Below are 22,424 nucleotides of genomic sequence, written 5' to 3' on the forward strand. Positions count from 1 at the left end.
CCTAGTAGGCTTACTATTTGATAAACAAGTCAATGTATCAAATCAATTGCTTCAAAACATCTCCCGAAATTCAGCATCTCAATTTAGTTGTATGATATGTGGGTTCAAGGCATTCTAGCAGAATCTCGTTAAACGTGCCCATTCATTTAGCAAGCCTTATTTAACCAACAATGCCACATCTGCCAGTACAAACCCAGTGACTGCACTGACTCCAGGAGCCAGGCTGACAACAGGCCGGGATGCTCAAGAGCTTTGGAGCAGTCTGCCCCTTCCAGTTCAGTACACACACACTAGGTCTTAAAACCAAATCAATGTGGAGGGTGGGTGTCTGCCACAGCATACTGCTACATAAAAAGGTGAAGGATGCCGTGTGAGCAATTGGTTCCAATTGACAGAGGATTGGTCATGGTCAATGGATTGGTCATGGTCAGTCTTCTGGGTGGAAATGCACATGAGAACAATTGCACCAGCAAGGAGGGCAAGAGAGGCCAGTACTGGACAATAGAACACTCAGAAGAATCTGGCTGCAGTGGAACACACTCAAAGTGGATCACAATCTCTACCTGATTTAACACTTCAACTACCAGATGTTCACATACTTAGCAGTGTATATATGACCAATATACTGTATTCCTTTCTTACTAAAGACAGGCTGTTGTATGTCTTGGGAAACACAGCTTGGTTAACGTGAGGACACTTAGAAATATCATCCAGATGTCTGTGCCGGGAAATAGTCTTTCTTATCATGGTCATGTGTGGATGAGCTGTACTCTAACCAAATTGCAATTATTTGAATCTGACCCTTATGCTGAACCAATTTTTGTCATGCAATATTTAAGGTGACCACCACACCCAGTTTCTCTTTACAAGTTTTTCTCCACTTAGCCAGTCATCTGGCCAGCTGGGGGTGGTGGAGGCCTCAACTTTTTAGAGGGTTGTTCAGTGCTCCATCTCAGGCTGGAGAGGCTGGGTATTTGAAGAGGCCACTGGCTGACAGGCAGTGGAGTCAGAGGGGGGGGACCAGGGAGACCTGCCAGTTCTCCTGAGAGGCTCTTTGTGGCACAGACGCTGCCCGGATCAGCCTACCCTTTCACATCCCAAGCCCCATCTCCCACAGGACCTCAGCTCCAGCCGACGACAAGGCCCCAGCTGCTAATTATCTGGCTGATGGAGAGGCACTGAAGTGGGACTGTCAGAGCTAGGGGTGGCCCCTCTCTCTAAAGAGATGTGGCCAGTGGAGTGGGATTTCCAAACATTTCCAAAATATAGGAATTGGCAGCATAAATAAATAAGAATGTACACAAATGCAGACATTATTGTATTAACGTCAATATTTAATTGCAATAATTCAATATTTTCTCTTTCCAGTACTAATACTCTTTAGTAAGATTCAGTTGAATAATCATTATCTGTATATATACATTTATACATTGATTCTTGAAGAATATAACTTATAAATTACTTAATTCAACAGTCATACCCCATTAGAACCAAAAATATAAGATTGTTTTACTCCAATGTTTGTGAACAATGTAAAACAAAAAGCACTGTATAGCCTCAAAACATAGTTAAAACTATAATGTTGATATCATGGATAGTCAGTGCTTGCAACCATAGCTATGTCTATGATTCTGGGAGTGGTTACATTTCTAAAGACCCATCCCTCAGCTTTATACCAAAACAGAGGTGGGGTGGACACTTTGTTGTCGTTTCAATTAAGGATTCTAGCTTTAAGGCATATTATTTCACTGAAAATTGATTGGTCTGTTCAGTACGGATGAGAAATTGCATTTTGCGTCTTAGATGAGACCAAGGCTGTCAGAAGAACAGCATATACAAGCCATTCAGTTACATCACTTTGACCATTGTGTTCATAATGTTGGATGCTGTTTGTTACACAGATTCAAACCTTGTCACCAGAATCGAAAGCAGTGTCTGTTGTCCAGCAATGATCTTATGCTCTGGAGATCCATCATGTGTTTGGCCCATCCCAGATATTGACGAAGTAGTAATTTCCTCGATGCTGGTCTATACTGTACAGTTCCATCCTACAGCATCATGTGTCCGGAGGACACTGGTGCAGTTCCAGTTGAGTTCCAGATAAAGTATTCTGAGGATAACAACTCCCGGGCTGCAGAGAGAAGAGAGAGCGCACATTCAGGCTTCACAAATACATATTTTTCATAAATATATTTTCATAGAAAATAATTAAACCAGCATTAGAACCCAAATCTCTCACTCACATGTGACTATACGAGGTTTTGCAGAGGAATAGACCTGCACTGAATGCTGGTCCACACAGCATCCAGACAGAGTCAAGTCTGGCACTCGGAAGTACAACTGAAAAACATGAAGGAATGGTTTTTCTGGTATGTTTAGTTTTAGATGCATCTCCAATGTCTAGAAAGAATCTGACTTACTTTGATGTAGGCTGTAAGGTCTGTGCAGAGAGGATCTGTAGGTCCTGGGAGCTCCCCTGAAAAACTCACACTGCCCTCTAGTGACACCTCGCGGGACTTGGGGAACTTCTGGCCTAAAGAGTGGCAAGGCAGAATATGCATGTTGTTTTTCCATAAACAAAGGGTATTTGAAACTTAAATATGTGGTGAACTGGGTCATTTCACAGTGTAAATGTTGTCCCCAGACCAATGAGACGTACCGAGGACCCAGACCAGCAGGTTCTTCTCCTTGGACACTTCCAGCTGTCCTGAGCTCACTTTCACATCCACAATACCCATCTGGTCCCTGCAACAACACAGAGGTTCAGAGGTTAAACGTAACCTCAAGTCGAGATGTGTTTCTTTACAAGATTCCAGAAACACTGCATTTCAAGCAACACTAGAAGGGATGATTATGTGTAATAAGCTACTATATTGACATCAGGAAGTGCATCATCAATGTGAGATGTTATGTATTGTTTATATGTGCATAGGTTACCTGTTAAAGAATGGCAGATGTGCCTCACAGTACTCGAAGCTGTTCCTCACACTCTCGTGAAGTTTCAGACTCACAGTAATACGCAACTGGTTGTCATCATCCTTCAGCTGATAGGTGCCTAGGATAGGAGGCACGGGAACCTGAGAAAATACATCATTCAATCTGACGAGATGAAGACAGCAATGTATGAAGGAGTGAATGCATGTATTTAGCTAGTTTTACAAGCTCTGGACTTGTGTACCTGAGATGTGTAGCTACAGAGCCTGAAAGGCTCAAGAGGAGGGGAGAAGGGGAACTTGTAGGGGCCAGAGAAGGCAGAGCTGTCACAGTCCTCAACACTCATGGCAGTCAGAACACTGGCATCCAGTGAAGACACACAAGGGTGGACCAGGACATCCATCAGTGGTGAGCCATTGGGTGGCAGTGTGAGAGTGACCGTCACATTGGGAAGGACCCCTTCCACTTCACACTGATGACACAAAGGGAAAAAGCACAAATGGGTTAGAGAGAATGAGTAGACAGCAGAAGGTAACAAGAAACTTCAGTATTACATTACCATAGACAGTATCACTGTGCTCACCTTGCAAGTCACTGTGCCATAGACATCCCAGAGGTCCTGCCTGTTTCGGTTTCCATACTGCATGGAGCGCACCATCTCCGTTAGGGCTACATTCACCACAGCCCGACCACGGTGCACCCCTGTTTTCCAGGCTGGCTGTTTCTGGGTCCCTGCAGGAGTGGGCATTGCTGATGCCGATGAGGCCCCTGGCTGAGGGATGTCCAGTGGGGTCCCGAGGGGGCAGATCTGCAGGAGGATAGAGGGCATCATGGCCAGGCGAGAGGTCAGCCCCTCTCTATCAGGCTTACTCCCAGACCCACAGAGGAAAGCCTGCAGGCCCGCCAACAGTGTGAGACCCTGGGAGACAGAGAACAAGTTAGCCAGAGGAGGCCGGGGATCAGCGGGGGCATCCACCACGGCCAGACAGGCCAGGATCAGAGGCCCCTGGGAGATGACCAACATTGGCCAAAGAACCCCTCCACTGGGGCCTTCTACATGGAGCTCCAAGGCTGGTGAGCGCTGCTGGTGGAGACAGTCATCTCGTAGAGCCATGTAGGGTTTGTCAGAGTCGGAGAGGCCCAGCTCAGTGAGTAGTAGCTGGAGCACAGTGCCATCCTCTGGGACAGACGCATACAATGAGCCGGCCATACACTTAGCACGCTGCTCCACTGTTGGGTATCGCCTGTGTGAGGAGCCAACACTTTTACCAACTATGCACATAGCCAAAACAGCAATACGGGACAGGTGTGAATTAACATACACATACATACATACATACATACATACATACATACATACATACATACATACATACATACATACATACATACATACATACATACATACATACATACATACATACATACATACATACATACATACATACATACACAATGACATTACATTTTACACAAACAATGGAAGGAAAAACATTACAAACCTGGAAAAGCGCACTGCTACAGACTCTCCCCTCTCGTAAGATATAATCCACAATGCCCTCACACTCATGTTGTCCAGAACAAAATGCCTGTGATTGACAGGTTATGCATACATATGATAACCACGTTTCTTCTGTGATAGATCTATGAGGGAAATCTTACAGTAGTCCAACAAAGGGGGACATAACATTTTGCCTCATTTTAAACTTGCACGACTGAGTTTTCATCGATATTCTGTTCTGTTTTCGTTGCAAAATTAACTTCCTATTTTTACAATCATGTGACAGCCTGAACCAATCAGGATACTTTTGCACGTGTGTGTTTACGCAGTGTACCTTCCGGGGTGTCACTAGTTACCACAGCCACAAAGTCAACATTATTTTTATTTATTTTTTACATTTTGGTATTCATTTAAGGTTAGGCATAAGTTTTGCAGTGTGGTTAAGGTTAGGTTTAAAATCAGATTTTGATAAGAGAAATTATAGGCGGGGTTTAGTCATAATAATGGACACGCTCGACATTGCAGCCGACTTTAAATGCGAGTCGAGACTGACTGATTTACAAATTCCCTTGCATCCTAAATAACTGCTCAATATTATTGATCGATTAGTCAGTCAGTCACAATTAACTCATGATACACCACGGGTTTGACGCTCCCGAATACGGCCTAAGGCTATGGAAACTAGTGACGACCCGGAAGTAGAGCTGTTAAATGTATCAACAAAGGGCAAAACATAAATCCAGCTGATCAGTCAGTCGGCTGTCATACCCGAATGTTAGTTTGCCCATTGCAGATATAAGTAGAACATGGCAACGACTCCTCAACTATTCGAGGTAAAATAAACTGTATGTTCCCTTGGCCTAGCTGACTGCTAACTTTAGTGGTAGCTTAATAGCTAGCTAGGAGGATAAGTATGAGCTAGATAACCCCCTGTTTAAACGTAGATGAGTAGCGTTAGTTGAAATGTTTTAATTTAGGCTAACTAGCAAGCCAGATATAGCTATAAGGATTGGAAATTGTGCCTCAGCTAGGAAGTTGCCTTGCCAGCAGATCCGACCCGCTTGCTTACAGCTGCACTAGGGTCGGATAGGCTTCCTCTGTAGGTTAAGACCCCACTGAGCCAGCGCGAGGTAAGGCTCGGAAAACGTACTTCAAAACAGGGATGAGAAATGCGGTGTACTCAATTGTCCCAACATCCCAACTGTTACACCGAAAAAATTCGGGAGTACAACGCATTTCCCAGGATTGAGGTACGTTTTCCGAGCCATATCTCGCGCCGGCTCCGTGGTGTCTTAACCAACACAGGAATCCTATCCGAACCCAGTCCTAGCGCAGCTGTAAGCAAGCGGGTCAGATCTGCTGGTTAGGAAGTTGCCCAGCTGTCCATTAGCTAGCTACGTTACCATTTGCTAGCTATTTTGCACTGACAGCTAGCTAACAAAGCTAGTTACTGTAGTGTTTACCCAGGCAGATGTTGACGATGTGATCATTTGTCAATTATGCAAGTTGACTAGAGGGTTATACTACAAAGTAGGTTCAGTGAGTTGGCCAGCTAACTTGATAAACAACCAGAAATAACCGATTTTTGTTGGTTAATTAAGAAAGCTAAACTCATGTGTTTTAAAATGCTGAGCCCATTTCAAGTTATTTTAGAGCATTTAGACAAGTTAGCTGGTTAACTCATTGAACCTGATTTGTAGTATACCCCCAGCTGTACCTTAACGATTTGTGATTGTTACCTCTAGCTTGGGGGGCAAAGTGTATCCATCCCACTGGGCACTTCAATCTGGCCCGCAAGACGTATTACATTTTATTATATATTTATTTTTTGTAAACATTTTTTATCCCCAATTTCACGGTATCCAATTGGTAGGTACAGTCTTGTCCCATTGCTGCAACTCCCGTAGGGATTTGGCCCAGGCCGCCACAGGAAATCTCGGCCTGTCAAACCTTCTCCTAACCCGGATGATGCTGGGCCAATTGTGCGCTGCCTCATGAGTCACGGCCTGCTGTGACACAGCCTGGGATTGAACCCGGGTCTGTAGTGACGCCTTAAACCGCTGCGCCACTCGGGAGGGCTCCGCAAATTGATTGCATCCCTCCGTTGAATTTCAAAATCCCGATGTGTTCTTCGAGCCAAATGTTTGCCCACCCCTGCTCTAGCTGCTCTATGTCTTATGTTATTGCCTAAGTTACTGGTTTACAGTAGCATTGGCTAGGTAGCTTGTCACGCCCCTACATATCATTGTTGGGGAGTAGTGAACTAGCTACATTGTTCAACTCGTCATTTAATGACATTTTGCAATAGCTTGGTGGTGGTTGAACTAAATTCAAATCTTGGTAGTTAATTACTTTTTTTGCCATGTTTTGGTGTAGCTAACTACTAACTGCACGCTACGTTTTTGCAAAAAGAAATGATGGGTGAGGGAAATAATTTAGTTTATTTTTTGGCATCAAACCTAGCTAATTCTCACTTGAAACACGTTGTGTGCCTAATTCTAACTTAAATAGGCTAAATCATACATTCTGTTAACATCTGACTATAGGGATCTGTTCTTGCAATCTGTTGTATATGACATTTCAGATTTAGATGTTATTTTTTACTAAGTAGTTTGGATGCTAAGTTACTTTAGTTAAGTAAACTATATTCTTCTTAAAGGGTAGCTTGGTAAACTGCAGCGGTCTAAGGCACTGCATCTCAGTGCAGTCCCATAGGGCGGCCCACAATTGGCCCAGCGTCGTCCAGGTTTGGCCGGAAAGGCCATCATTGTAAATAATAATTGTTCTTAACTGACTTGCCTAGTTAAATTTAAACAAAATAGCAACTATATTTTCAGAGTAGCTTCCCCAAAACTGCAAAAAAAGCATTGAAACCATGTAGCCAGCTAGCTACTTGAGTGCACCTGTAATCAATCATTGACCGTTTGACACAATAAGGGTTAATGTATGCCATGGTCTAGTCAACTAAACTCAACGATTTACGATGGAGTTGAGCAGCGACTAGTGTGGGCGGATTGGAACTCCGACATCAAGTAAAATGAAGTTTTTATAAAAAACTACCGATTTCAGCACCCAAAGATTAGCCCACAATTATACAGTCGTTGAGTTTAATCGGCTAGCCAGGTTCCAGTATTGCTCATGTCACATCCCATGCTCACCATTTATCTAAGACAGTCTTGACAGGACAGAGATTGACACTGTCTGTGTGTGCTTGATCCACAGGAGCCCTTTGATGCAGATGAGTACATAGAGAGGTTGGCCTGGAGAACCCCTGGAGGAGGGTCCAAAGGCGGAGCTGAGGCATTCGACCCCAAAAGGTAGTCTTGTTCTAAAGACATGGCTTTATTGAAAGTTACCGTAATCATGACTCTTGACCTCTTTTCAAAAGACTAACGAACCCTAACACCTACCACCAGCCTAATCTTGATCAACCAGCAGCCAATCCCCTGTCTTATTGCAGGTCCTTGTGCTTCCCCTTTTAAGACCCTTACCTTTGTTTCAGCCTTACCCCTCTTTCTTAAAGCTCTAGTCCCATCCATACAACAAGTTCTATTTAAACCTCCATTGAAGATAACTCAGAGGCAGTGCGTAATGGGAGGCCACCAAGCTCTGAGTCATACAGTAACTGACAGCAAGGAAATGAATGTGCATTGGGAAGGGATGGGAGATGTCCCTAAGCTGAAGCCACTGCTGCGGGAATTAGCTAAGAGATTAAATACTCATCATTTTGGGACGTTTCCTAGTCTGTTAAATATGGTGCTGACTTACAACATTTGCTCCACAGTCCTCACTTTAAATGCAGCTGACGTAGCTCCCAGTTTGTAGAGCTTCGTAAATGTGGGGACCCAAGGATTAAGCCCTCAATACTATGTATAAATATTAACTGAATGAGTGTAAGGTTAGTACAGTGGTCACCAACCGGTCGATCTCAATCTGCGAGACATTCCTAGTCGATCACCAAACATTTCTGAAGAAAAGTCAATGATAAAGCCTTGTGTGTGTGTATGTATGTATATATGTATGTATGTATGTATGTATGTAATGTATGTATGTATGTATGTATGTATGTATGTATGTATGTATGTATGTATGTATGTATGTATGTATGTATGTATGTATGTATGTATGTATGTATGTATGTATGTATGTATGTATGTATGTGTATTTTTTTATTTTATTTAGACGGCATCTTGCTCTGTTGGCAGTAGGTTATTTGACTCAGATGTTCTGCATGCCCGGTAGGCAAAGTGTTCCCATTTTGAACTACATTTCATTTGTCTGGCTGGACAAACTCTGCCTACCCGGCAGACCAGGAAAGTTAAATCAAGTGTGCCCCTGTCCAGTCTGTTAGCTAAAATCACTGTGCATACAGCTTCCACAACCCCACAGCAAAGTTTGATATTAGCCTAGGTGAGATTTCATAGCTTTTAAAACCTCGACCAGAGAGAGACTGTCAAAGAATATAGCAAAGAGCTGGTGTTTTTATGAGTGAGTTCATGTTTCTGTTTTTATTCAACCCTTTTTCAAAACATAAATGTGTTTTTCCCTACTTCCACTCGCGCTGCAACTCCAAGGAATGAGTATCAATAGACCTGCGTCTTTTATTAATTGCTCATTGTGTCAAGGAATATTTCACTTTTTCTAGTCATATGCACAAATTCATGTTGTTCCTGAGGCAGAAACATGATGCCCCCTCTCTCTGGTCAGTCTCACCGGAGGAAAGGAGAGAGCAGGGACCATGAGAGGCAGACCCCTCTGCTGTGCTCTCCCTCTGCTGAGACTGACCATCGGATGCAGGTACCATCACTCTAGTAAAATAAAAAAGCCAATTATTTAAATGTATGCTCAGCTGTACCTCGCAAGTGATAGAACTTATCTATTTTGTTATCAAACCTTTAGTTTTGAAATAGAATATGGTCTGAGAAGAACAATATTGGCAGGCCAGTCATATAGCCAAATGCTGTGATTATGTACTAGGCCTACGGCACAAACCTCATTCCTACAGAACTGTTCTTTTTTTATTGCATAGGCTTACACTTTTTAAGTCATGTTTTTTTATTTTTTTATCTGAGTGGTAGATCTTGGCTTGCATTTTGACCCTGAACGTGATCTTGACTCAAAGGTTGGTGACGACTGAGTTAGTAGGACAAATCAAGTTGAAGGCCAGCTTGTAAGTGAACTCATGGCAATGGAGAGTCTAGACCAATGTGAGGTAGGCCTGCAGTCTTTTACAGCCCTTGTCCTGCTTCCCTCCGAGGCTGCTGGAGGAGTTTGAGAACCACATAGAGGAGCTGAAGCAGCTAGATGAGAAGATCCAGCGGAGGGTGGAGAAGCTGGAGCACCAGTGTCACAGAGAGGCCAAGGAGTTTGCCCACAAAGTGCAGGACTTACAGAGGAGCAACCAGGTCAGTTTCACAACCCACTGGACCCACCACAACCTCAGATCCCCAGCCCTTTACCCTGTAGACAGGCACGATTTGAAGAGAATGTAAGAATCCAGTGTAATATAAAAGCATTATGACCCTTGACATTTTGAAAGCCCTGCCATCATGCAAGATTATGTTTATCCCCATTCATTAATCATGTCACACAATGTGCGATTTCTTTTTGCACAACTCTATCTCCATACAGGTAGCCTTCCAGCACTTCCAGGAGTTGGACGAGCACATCAGCTATGTGGCCACCAAGGTGTGTCACCTTGGCGACCAGCTGGAGGGCGTGAACACGCCCAGGCAGAGGGCGGTGGAGGCACAGCGTCTTATGACCTACTTCAATGAGTTCCTGGATGGGGACCTGCGCAGTGATGTCTTCAACAACCCAGAGAAGGTCATGATACACACATTACCATCCAACCTCGTGTATTCTTAGAGATTGACCTTTTTTATGTTTTTCAAAAATGAAAAAGATTGACCCTTGAATATAACACCACTACAGCAGTGAAAGATGTTAAGAACTGAAATAAGTCAATGAACAGGATTGAGGTAACCACACATTGTAATTTGTGGAATTGATCCCTTTAGTTGGATCCCTGAGCTAATTTGGATTAATCAACTGGCCTTTACTTTTTGACAATAGCTAGAGGATTGACTACCATGGATGTCAACATGCTCATGTCTGTCTTAATCGCATTAATTGCAAGGTGTGAGAGAGAGCCTTTTTTTGTTGTTGCTGTTGACGGTCTTGGTCATCACCATTTTGTCCTACTACAGCTAAATGTGGCATGGGAAAGCACATCAAAATATATTTCTTATGGGAGAAAACTGGGCCTAATTAATCTACGTTTCCGATAAGAGTTCAAAGCCATTTGAGTGACCTCACTATCAACCCTCAAAAGATTGATTGGGGATTGTCAAAACGGTTTAAGAGCGAGTGGGGAAACCGTAATCAAAGCGGGCGGAGAGTCTGGAGGTCAATCTCAGAGACGGGACCTGGAGATGAGATGGGAATGCTTCCAGAGAGGCATGGCGGGAATATCGGACGGATCCCTTTTCCTGAGCATACCTCCAGATGAGGGGGAAAGAGGAAAGCTGCGAGTGAATAGCTGAAGGGGGGATGGCTCTGCTAATCCTTCTGAAAGGGAGGGCTGGGCCGCCAGCGAGGAGACAAGTGCTGCTAAACCCTGACTGCAGAGAGACGGCTACATTACTTACATGGGATTTAGCTAATCTTAGCTGGGGGACAGATACTTAGAAAACCTTTGCCGCGCAGAAAGGCTGGATCCTCCTCATGGGAGCGGAGTAATGATGTTAGCTGAGGCAGGCATCTGCGGGAACAGAAGAGTTGCGGACGGCGGGCCTTTACTAGGTCTGGGGTTTTCAGCCAGCGTGTATGTCAGGGGGAGGGGAGTGGCGGGTTCTCGACAGGGCCCATTTTTTAAGAGATATCCCTGGCCGGACAGATTATTGAAGGCGATTTAGGCTGCAGTGGGATTAGAGCCCATTCAGAGGAGGCATGCCAATAAAGAGTTAGATATGCTGCTAACCCAGGGCGGCTGCTGCGGATGCTGTTAGCCAGGTGAGCGGCGGCTGCTTGTTATCAGCTCCATGATGTACAGGGAAGAGGAGGGCTGGTTTAACATGATCTCCTAAGTGGAGATGCTGCTACTGTTGGTCTGCTCTCTGTTTGGGTGTCCATTTCTAATGTTTCTCTCCCTCCCGACTCCTTCCCCCCTATTTCTCCCTTTCCCAGATTAAGGAAGCTGCTGATATCATTCAGAAGTTGCATCTCATAGCGCAGGAGCTGCCGTTTGACAGGTGAGTCGTCCTGGAGGCAGCTTTACACGAGCTCTGTGGTACAATGCAAACAGTATCGGTGCTGCTACTCTGTGCCTCCAGCCCAACCAGACTAGGTTTGTAAATGTTATGTTGCATTAACTAGTGTTTCTGAGTGAGAGAATACATTTCACTTCAAGAGGGACTACAAATGTCACACATGCAAGATTACATTGACATCATTTTGAGTTTGAGTCTTTTTAATCTCCGATATCCTCTTTGGTGAATGCCTCTATTCTTGTCCTCTTACAGGTTTGCAGATGTCAAGGCCAAGATTGCAAGTGAGTGGTTGCACTCAAAATGACCTTTGTTGCTGATTGATCAACAAATGATTGCACAGCCATGCTAAGAAAGGCAACTCAATCTGAATGTGTCTCTCTAGGTAAATACCACGACCTGGAGCGCCAGCTGGTCCAGGAGTTCACGGCGGCCCAGCGTAGGGGCGAGATTGGCCGCATGCGGGAGGTCGCCGCAGTCCTCTTACATTTCAAGGTGACCCACAAACACTGGACTGTTTTGATACGTCTCCATATTAAAGAAAGATTAGTGTTATTGTTTGAGCGGTGTATGTGTAGTAGTAGTGCATATTGTAACTTACAAATATGCACTTGTATCTCATTTAGCGTCTATACAAGCATTGCATCCAGTTTGTTCTTTGGAGATGTTGGATTGTGGTAATGATGCAGGTGTGATTGTGACATGTCTTTGTTTCCTGCAGGGCTATGCGCACTGTGTAGATGTTTATATCAAGCAGTGTCAGGAGGTGAGTGTGCAGTGTTCAGTTGAACATGAACCCTTTCATAACAGTTTAGTATAGAGTACCTTTCCTGCTTCTGTTGTAGTCTCAGCACAAGTTGTAGTCCTGAGGTCTGTAATTAACTCTGTGTGTGTTCAGGGAGCGTACATGCGTAGTGATGTGTTTGAAGACACGGCCCTCCTCTGCCAGCGAGTCAACAAGCAGGTGGGCGAGGTCTTCCAGAGCCCCGAGACCGTCATGGCCAAACTCATCCAGAACATATTTGAGAATAAACTACAGGTATAGTGAACAATATCTGCCACTAGATTTGCCAGACAATACCTTCTCGGACCCAGTTATGTTGGACTGACTGAGCAGCTTTGTGTTTCCAGGCTCACGTGAAAGAGAAGCTGGACGAGACCCGCCGCTCTGACATGGAACAATACCTCAAAAACCTCTACGACCTCTACACCAGGTAATGTCTGTTCACCTTTGAACTCTTCACTCTTAAAGGTCCAATGCAGGCTTCTTTTTTTTTATCTCGATACCAAATCAATTCTGGCTAACAATATGTTCCTTACTGTGATTGCTTTAAATTAAAGCAATTTCTCAATCAATAATTTTGCTAGTTCTGTCTGGGAGTGGACTGAGTGGGGAGGGGAAAACTGAAAACTAGCTGATATTGGCAGAGAGGTTTGGAACTCTAATTGGTCTGTTAACTTATTTACCACCTGGTGATGTCAACAGGCAAAACTCCATCCCACCACAACAGGTTGACATTTCAGTCAATCTTTTCAAACAGCTCTTACTAAAAGGGAATTATCATTTTCACAGCATTTTTGCAACATCATAGTGTGGAAATATATATAAAATACAGGAGATCAAGTTTTTGACTGCACTGGGCCTTTAATACCTCATACCCTCCAGTCTGACCATTGGTAATCTTGGCAACCCTGTGTCTCCAGGACGACAGCCTTGGCTGCCAAGCTAACAGAGTTCAACCTGGGCTCAGACAAACACACGTTCCTGTCCAAGCTCATCAAGAACATCTTCTCTACCTATCTGGAGAGCTACATTGAAATGGAGAAAGATTACCTCCGCACACGCAGCGCCATGATCCTGCAACGCTACTACGACTCCAAGAACCACCAGAAACGCCCACTGGGTGGGGGCAGGTAGGAAGTGACTGACCACCTCTACCCTAGAGCCCCCAAGACCCTCCCCTCCCTCCTCAGTCTTCTCCCTTTACCCTGAACTTCCTTCTCCGCCTTGGTGTCAGACCTGAGTTGGATTAAATAGTTAAATGGCTTTAAATAGTACATCCCTCATCTCTCCACTCCTCATATCAAGGTCCTGTCTTTGAGTTCAGACTCCTCCCTTTTCCTTAATGGTGTAATGGTGAGGGAGTTCTGTTAATGACCCGGGTATGGTGAAGCCGGTTAGTGTTGAATGCATTTGTTTTAGAACCGGGCTTGCCTCCCGGGTGTGAGCCAGGTGCCCTGTTTTGGCCGACGACATAGTCTGCTCAAAACAAAAGTGCTGTAGTTTAGGCACTTGGAGTAGTGAGTAGGGTTCTCTGTTTTCAAGTGAAAACATGATTGCTTTTGATGAAAAGGCTTTATCTGCCTTCCCAATGAATTTTTTGAAAATTGAAGCATTTTATGGAGAAATAAGAAAGTGGTGTTTTTCTGAATGATGCACCATGCTGCTTTGTTGACGACATGACAGAGGTGCAGACTTCGATTTGATAAGGGCCCTCCTCCGTTCACGTCACGGGCCATAGCCCGGTGCACTTAATCGACCCCCCACCCCCCCTTCAGTATCCAGGAGCTGAAGGAGCGGATCAGACAGCGCACCAACCTGCCATTGGGGCCCAGCATCGACACCCACGGGGAGACCTTCCTGTCCCAGGAGGTGGTGGTCAACCTGCTGCAGGAGACACGCCACGCCTTCGAGAGGTGCAACAGGGTGAGGCTGCTACGCTGCCCCCTACAGGAGAGACAATAACACTGACTGCAGTGATGTCACAGTCTGTACTGAATTATCATAACAGGATCCTTTGTCACAGTGATCATACAGTTGAAATCGGAAGTTTACATACACTTAGGTTGGAGTCATTAAAACTTGTTTTTCAACCACTCCATACATTTCTTGATAACAAACTGTAGTTTTGGCAAATCGTTTAGGACATCTACTTTGTGTATGACACAAGTCATTTTTACAACAATTGTTTACAGACAGATTATTTCACTTATAATTCACTGTATCACAATTCCAGTGGGTCATAAGTTTACATACACCAAGTTGACTGTGCCTTTAAACAGCTTGGAAAATTCCAGTAAATTATGTCATGGCTTTAGAAGCTTCTGATAGGCTAATTCATCTGTACAAACAATAGTACGCAAGTATAAACACCATGGTACCACGCCGCCGTCATACCGCTCAGGAAGGAGACGCGTTCTGTCTCCTAGAGATGAACGTACTTTGGTGCGAAAAGTGCAAATCAATCCCAGAACAACAGCAAATGACTTTGTGAAGATGCTGGAGGAAACGGGTACAAAGGTATCTAAATCCACAGTAAAACGAGTCCTATATCAACATAACCTGAAGGCCGCTCAGCAAGGAAGAAGTCACTGCTCCAAAACCGTCATTAAAAAAAGCCGGACAACAGTTTGCAACTGCACATGGGGACAAAGATCGTACTTTTGGGAGAAAAATCCTCTGGTCTGATGAAACAAAAATTGAACTGTTTGGCCGTAATGACCATCATTATGTTTGGAGGAAAAAGGGGGTGGCTTGCAAGCCGAAGAACCCCATCCCAACCGTGAAGCACGGGGGTGGCAGCATCATGTTGTGGGGGTGCTTTGCTGCAGGAGGGACTGGTACACTTCACAAAATAGATGGCTTCATGAGGAATTAAATATTCTGTGACTATATTGAAGCAACGTCTCAAGACATAAGTCAGGAAGTCTCAAATGAGTCTTCCAAATGGACATTGACTCCAAGCATACTTCCAAAGTTGTGGCAAAATGGCTTAAGGACAACCAATTCAAGGTATAGAAGTGGCCATCACAAAGCCCTGACCTCAATCCTATAGAAACTTTGTTGGCAGAACTGAAAAAGCGTGTGTAAGCAAGGAGGCCTACAAACCTGACTCAGTTACACCAGCTCTGTCAGGAGGAACGGGCCAAAATTCACCCAACTTATTGTGGGAAGCTTGTGGAAGGCTACCTGAAACGTTTGACCCAAGTCAAACAATTTAAAGGCAATGCTACCAAATGCTAATTGAGTGTATGTAAACTTCTGACACACTGGGAATGTGATGAAAGAAATAAAAAGCTGAAATAAATAATTCTCTCTACTATTATTCAGATATTTCACATTCTTATAATAAAGTGATTATCCTAACTGACCTAAAACAGGGAATTTTTACAAGGATTAAATGTCAGGAATTGTGAAACTAAGTTTAAATATATTTGGCTACGGTGTATGTAAATGAGGCCTTTGCAGTAGATCCCTGTAGAGTGCTGCGAGGAAATCAGGTCCTGTCTCTGTGTGTTGTGAACCAGCTCTCAGATCCCTCGGACCTGCCCAAGAACGCCTTCTCAATCTTCCTGCTGCTGGTGGAGCACCTGTGTGTGGACCACATTGACTACGCACTGGAGATCGGCCTTTCCGGTACACACAACTCTCACTAACTGTCACTAACACAGTAAAGGTCGAAAACCCTTTTAGAAACATTGAGTAAATCCTTTTTACGTGTGGGTGTAAAATGAATCTTCTCTTGTGCCTTTTTAAATGGAAAGTGTTTTTCTCTCACCTCTCTCTACAGCCATTCCATCAGCTGATGCCAAGAATGCCAACCTTTACTTCCTGGATGTAGTTCAGCAGGCCAACACCATCTTCCACCTGTTTGATAAGCAGTTCAATGACCAACTCATGCCTCTTATCAGGTTAGCATAGGGCGTGTCCTGTCAATCATACCTATCCCCCCTGTCCCATACTGCAGTCTATTGCTAGCACAGATTGGATTATTTTCCGAGATGTCTCAGATGGCGTTGAGGAGTACACCACATCAGTCATTGGCTTCATCAATAAGTGCATCGACGACATTGTCCCCGCAGTGTTATCTCCCAGAGGCCCACTTTCAATTCACACAGACACAATAGAGTTATAAGAACCCTCTATTTTGTTGCATAAAACAACCGTTTGATGCAATAAAAGTATTATAACAATCTTGCAATTTTGCTCTCACACTACACTGAGCTAAAGGTTAGAGCTGTCGCTTTCAGCTTTCGCTTTCAAGGAGCTGTCTTTAAACAGGTCAACATTCACAAGGCCGCAGGGCTTACCAGGACGTGTACTGCGAACATGCGCTGACCAACTGGCAAGTGTCTTCACTGACACTTTCCACTTCTCCCTATCCGAGTCTGTAATACCAACGTGTTTTAAGCAGACCACCATAATGCCTGTGCCCAAGAACACTAAGGTAACCTGCCTAGCACTCATATCATGAAGTGCTTTGAAAGGCTGGTCATGGCTCACATCAACACCATTATCCCAGAAACCGTAGATCCACTCCAATTTGCATACCACCCCAACCCCAGGCAATCTCTATTGCACTCCACACTGCCCTTTCCCACCTGGACAAAAGGAACACTTATGTGAGAATGCTATTCATTGACTACAGCTCAGCATTCAACACCATAGAGCCCTCAAAGCTCATCAATAAGCTAAGGACCCTGGGAATAAACAACCCCCTCTGCAACTGGATCCTGGGTTTCCTGACAGTCCATTCCCAGGTGGTAAGGGTAGGTAACAACACATCTGCCACGCTGATCCTCAACACAGGGGCCCCTCAGGGATGCGTGCTCAGTCCCCTCCTGTACTCCCTGTTCACTCATGACTGCACGGCCAAGCACCACCCCAGCACATTCATTAAGTTTTCCGATGACACAACTGTGGGAGGCCTGATCACCGACAACAACGAGACAGCCTATAGGGAGGAGGTCAGAGACCTGGCAGTGTGGTGCCAGGACAACAACATCTCCTTCAACGTGATCAAGACAAAGGAGATGATTGTGGACTACAGGAAAAGAGGACCGAGCACGCCCCCATTCTCATCAACGGGGCTGTCCAGGCACACCAAGACAGATATGAAGAGGGCACGACAAAACCTATTCCCCCTCAGGAAACTGAAAGATTTGGCATGGGTTCTCAGATCCTCAAAAGGTTCTACAGCTGCACCGTCGACAGCATCCTGACTGGTTGCGTCACGGCCTGGTATGGCAACTGCTCGGCCTCCGACCGCTAGGCACTATAGAGGGTAGTGCGAACGGCCCAGTATATCACTGGGGCCAAGCTTCCTGCCATCCAAGACCTCTATATCAAGTGGTGTGAAAGGAAGGCCCTAAAAATTGTCAGACTCCAGCCACCCTAGTCATAGACTGTTCTCTCTGCTACCACACGGCAAGCAATACCGGAGTGCCAAGTCTTGGTCTAAGAGGCTTCTAAACAGCTTCTACCCCCAAGCCATAAGACTCCCGAATATCTAATCAAATGGCTACCCAGACTATTTGCATTGCCCCCCCCCACCCCTCTTTTACACCACTGCTACTCTCTGTTATTATCATCTATGCATAGTCACTTTAATAACTCTACCTACATGTACATATTACCTCAACTAACCTGTGCCCCCGCACATTGACTCTGTACCGGTACCCCCTGTGTATAGTCTCGCTATTGTTATTTTACTGCTGCTATTTAATTACTTGTTACTTTTATTTCTTATTCTTATCTGTATTTTTTTACTGCATTGTTGGTCAGGGGCTCGTAAGTAAGCATTTCCCTGTAAGGTCTACCTGTTGTATTTAGCATTTCACTGTAAGGTCTACAGAAATATATTTATTATATGAAAATAATAACCTTTGTGAAAAGTGTGTGTGTTTGAGCTTGTTCACGCTTAACAGTCCAGTAGGCTGCTGAGCCAGCTGTGGTCAAATGTTTTAGCTTTCCACAGTTCCCTCTCTTGGGCTGTTGTATTCAGCTCATGTGACAAATAAGATTAGATTTGTACTGTACACTATTACTGCCTCTTACGGTTTGATAGCCTCCCGTTGTTGTTGTTGTTATTATTGTTATTCACTAACAGGTAGCGACTCTGTAGCAAGCTTCATGTTTTCCAGATAGTTGTTCTGTGCTACTTTGTATTACCGTTGACCTGTTATGGACCTTCTCTCTCCACCAGCTCTTCTCCCAAACTGACAGAGTGCCTGCACAAGAAGAAGGAGGTGATTGAACAGATGGAGGTGAAACTGGACACCGGCATAGACAGGTCAGTAAACCACTGTTTTTTTATGTTATCAACAACATCATGGGAAATTAGTGAATGTATTATATTAGTGTGTGAGGGGTGGTTGTCATGGTGTTGTCCTCTCTGCAGAACGCTGAACTGCATGGTGGGACAGATGAAGCACATCCTGGCTACGGAACAGAAGAAGACAGACTTCAGGCCTGAAGACGAGAACAACGTTATGATCCAGTGCACCGCAGTAAGGAGTGAACTGCACCCAGCCTCCACCCCATGTCTCATATGCAAAGAGAAACTGTAGTCGGATGAGTTTTAAAAAGTAAAAAACAAATCAGTGCCATTTCACTCGACCTGTGACTCCCAACCAGACGGTCTGATGTCCCCTTCCTACCTGTGCTCCCCAGGCCTGCTCCAAGGTGTGTGTGTACGTAAGTCGGCAGGTGGAGCGTGTGCGGAAGTCCATGGACGGTAAGAACGTGGACACAGTGCTGACGGAGCTGGGTGTGCGTTTCCACCGCCTCATCCACGAGCATCTGCAGCAGTACAGCTACAGCTCCATGGGTGGCATGCTGGCCATCTGCGACGTGGCCGAGTACCGCAAAAGTGCCAAGGACTTCCGGGTGAGAGGTCACACCAGAGTTAGCATTACAGCTGTAGCAACAATTTACATCATAATATTAAGCACTAGCAATCCTACAGAGTTAATGCTAGCTAGCATACTGGCTTGGGTTGGATGTTGTAAAAGTTCTGTGTATGGTTGACTGTCTGTCCCGCAGGTTCCTTTGGTGCTGCAGCTCTTTGACACGCTCCACGCCTTGTGTAACCTCCTGGTGGTTGCCCCCGACAACCTCAAACAGGTTTGCTCTGGCGAGCAGCTTACCAACCTGGACCGGAACCTTCTGCACGCCTTCGTCCAGCTGAGAGTGGACTACCGCCAGGCCAGACTGGGACGCCACTTCAGCTAATGGCCCCGGTCTATGGGTCACTGTCCAGCCCTCTGTCTGTCTGTCTGTCCGTCCATCCATCCAATCACCAGGCCCTATGATTTCACAAGATTCACCATGGAAACAGAATTCAGCCAACCTGGATGTTAGTCTTTCATTCTCATCTGCAGTAGCACCTTTTGCTTGTTTGTCCATCTTAGAGGCCAAGAAAGACCACCGCCTTTCACAGTTGGGCTACCTGCATTTTGCCCTTGATTTCTGCAATGATAAGATATATTGACTGAGCTCTCTTGTTTCTAAATACTAATCAACCAAACCACCGTAGAAGATTTTGTCATATTGCCGGTAATATGGACCTTGATTTCCAAGATATCTACTTTAAAATAAAGAGACGTTTTGATTGTGCCAAATATATGTTCTGTGGCTGCACTTGTCCACAGGAATAAACTCTAAAGCTGCAGTATAGAGAAGGTTGAACTCTCCATAGCTCAGGCATGTCATGGCAATGACTGACTGGAAACAGCCACCCCTCATAGAGAACTCCCAGAGGAATCTAATTTACTCTCACCACCACTACCATCTCTCTCATATCGCTCTCCCTTATCTCTCTCATACACTATATGTACCAAAGTAAGTGGACGCCCCTTCAAATGAGTGAATTCTGCCGTTTCAGCCACACCCGTGGCTGACAGGTGTATGAAGTTGAGCACACAGCCATGCAATCTCCATAGACAAACATTGGCAGTAGAATGGTCTTACTGACAAACTCATTGACATTCAATGTGGCACTGTCATAGGATGCCACCTTTCCAACAAGTCAGTTTATAAAATCTCTGCCCTGCTAGAGCTACCCCCAGTCAACTGTAAGTGCTTTTAGTGGGAAGTGGAAATGTCTAGGAGCAATAACAGCTCAGCTGTGAAGTGGTAGGCCTCTGGACTATTCTGTGCTTCCAACTTTGTGGCAACAGTTTGGGGAAGGCCCTTTCCTGTTTCAGTATCACAATGCCCCCGTGCACAAAGCGAACTCCACACAAAAATGGTGTCTTGATATCGGTGTGGAAGGACTGACTTGCACAGAGCCCTGACCTTAACCCTAGCGAACACCTTTGGGATGAATTGGAACGCCGACTGCCAGCCAGGTCTAATCGCCCAACATCAGTGCCTGACCTCACTATTGCCATTTTGGCTGAATGAAAGAAAGTCCCCGCAGCAATGTTCCAACATCTAGTGGAAAGCCTTCCCAGAAGAGTGGAGGCTGTTATAGCAGCAAAGGGGGGACCAACTCCATTTTAATGCCCTTGATTTTGTAATGAGATGTTTGATAAGCATGTGTCTACATACTTTTGGTAATTTAATGTATCTCTCCATATCTATATCTAACCAAGCCTGGTATAGAGCTCCGCTGTGCCTGGCAGATAGTCACATGACCACCTCTCTCTGACCCCTGACCTCAGGGCAGAGGTGAGGGGTCATCACACTACGCTGTGATCCCAGCCGTAAGCATGTCTGAGAACCACTCAGAGGTCCTGGGTGGTCGGTCTGTGGCTGGGATGATGGGTAATTGCCTAGATCGACACCTGTCCACAAGGGCTTACGATCCATCCTTTGTGGCCTGGATCAGTCCTGAATCAGGGTCAGGACACAGTGAAATGTTGCTCTTCAGTGCTTAAGGAGATAATGAGTGAAAGTTAAGTGGACTTCACAGGGAATACGGGAGGCCAGGGAGGGTCAAGGTCATTGTGCCTCGGCTCTCACATGGTGGTCATTGACTGTCAGTGTCAGTTAAGATCAAACCTGAAGTTCTATTGTCTTATGATGCTGTTCCCAGTGTACTGCTCTTGACCTTAATCAATGATTCATAAAAAAATGTTTTGTTTAATTAGCATCTTTACTTCTAGCACAACCTTACTGGTTCATTTTCATAAACAGTCAGTTGAGTTTGAGATGTTAGTACTGTTATTTGTACTATTTTCTACATTGTAGAATAATAGTGAAGACATCAGAACTATGAAATAACACATGAAACCAAAAAAAGTGTTAAACAAATCAAAATGTTATATTCTTCAACGTAGCAATCCTTTACCTTGATAGCTTTGCACACTCTTGGCATTCTCTCAACCAGCTTCACCTGGAATGCTTTTCCAACTGTCTTGAAATATACATATGTTGAGCACTTGTTGGCTGCGTTTCCTTCATTCTACAGTCCAACTCATCTCAAACCATCTCAATTGGGTTGAGGGAGGGTGATTGTGGAGGCCAGGTCATCTGATGCAGCACTCCATCACTCGCCTTCCTGGTCACATAGACCTTACACAGTCTGGAGGTGGGTATGGGTCATTGTCCTGTTGAAAAACAAAAGATTGTCCTACTAAGCGCAAAGCAGATGGGCTGGCGTATCGCTGCAGAATGCTGTGTTAGCCTTGCTGGTTAAGTGTGCCTTGATTTTAAATCACACCTCCTCCATGCTTCACGGTGGGAACCACACATGCGGAGATCATCTGTTCACCTACTCTGAGTCTCACAAAGACACAGTGGTTGGAACCAAAAATCTAACATTTGGACTCATCAGACCAAAGGACAGGTTTCCACCGGTCTAATCTCCATTGCTTGTGTTTCTTGGCCCAAGCAAGTCTCTTCTTATTATTGGTGTCCTTTAGTAGTGGTTTCTTTGCAGAAATTCCACCAGGAAGGCCTGATTCACACAGTCTCCTTTGAACAGTTGATGTTG

The 22,424-nt window shown here is 44.9% G+C and overlaps 2 protein-coding genes across 3 annotated transcripts; one reads left to right on the forward strand and one right to left on the reverse strand.

Moving 5' to 3' along the window:
- Positions 1-1,322: 1,322 nt before the first annotated feature.
- Positions 1,323-5,076, reverse strand: ap5m1 (adaptor related protein complex 5 subunit mu 1). Its single transcript, XM_046366900.1, has 8 exons — positions 4,437-5,076; positions 3,518-4,178; positions 3,179-3,406; positions 2,938-3,077; positions 2,660-2,745; positions 2,421-2,533; positions 2,244-2,340; positions 1,323-2,131 (listed from the first exon to the last, which is right to left on the reverse strand). Exons 1-8 carry the CDS (start codon positions 4,502-4,504, stop codon positions 2,049-2,051), a joined length of 1,476 nt encoding a protein of 491 aa, XP_046222856.1. The 5' UTR covers positions 4,505-5,076; the 3' UTR covers positions 1,323-2,048.
- Positions 5,077-5,111: 35 nt separating this feature from the next.
- exoc5 (exocyst complex component 5) lies at positions 5,112-20,456 on the forward strand. 2 transcript variants are annotated; one of them, XM_046366899.1, is made up of 18 exons: positions 5,112-5,268; positions 7,658-7,752; positions 9,693-9,840; positions 10,067-10,261; positions 11,624-11,688; positions 11,959-11,987; positions 12,089-12,198; positions 12,425-12,469; positions 12,602-12,742; positions 12,835-12,917; positions 13,408-13,617; positions 14,263-14,410; positions 16,012-16,120; positions 16,275-16,395; positions 18,690-18,776; positions 18,885-18,993; positions 19,157-19,372; positions 19,529-20,456. In XM_046366899.1, the coding sequence occupies exons 1-18, from the start codon at positions 5,242-5,244 to the stop codon at positions 19,715-19,717; spliced, it is 2,127 nt and encodes a 708-aa protein (XP_046222855.1). In that variant the 5' UTR covers positions 5,112-5,241; the 3' UTR covers positions 19,718-20,456. The 2 variants fall into 2 exon arrangements, with proteins under 2 accessions (XP_046222855.1, XP_046222854.1); XM_046366898.1 differs by lacking the exon at positions 5,112-5,268 and adding an exon at positions 5,579-5,685.
- The last annotated feature ends 1,968 nt before the right edge of the window (positions 20,457-22,424 follow it).

The sequence above is a fragment of the Oncorhynchus gorbuscha genome, linkage group LG10, assembly GCF_021184085.1.
Source record: "Oncorhynchus gorbuscha isolate QuinsamMale2020 ecotype Even-year linkage group LG10, OgorEven_v1.0, whole genome shotgun sequence".
NCBI lineage: Eukaryota > Metazoa > Chordata > Actinopteri > Salmoniformes > Salmonidae > Oncorhynchus > Oncorhynchus gorbuscha.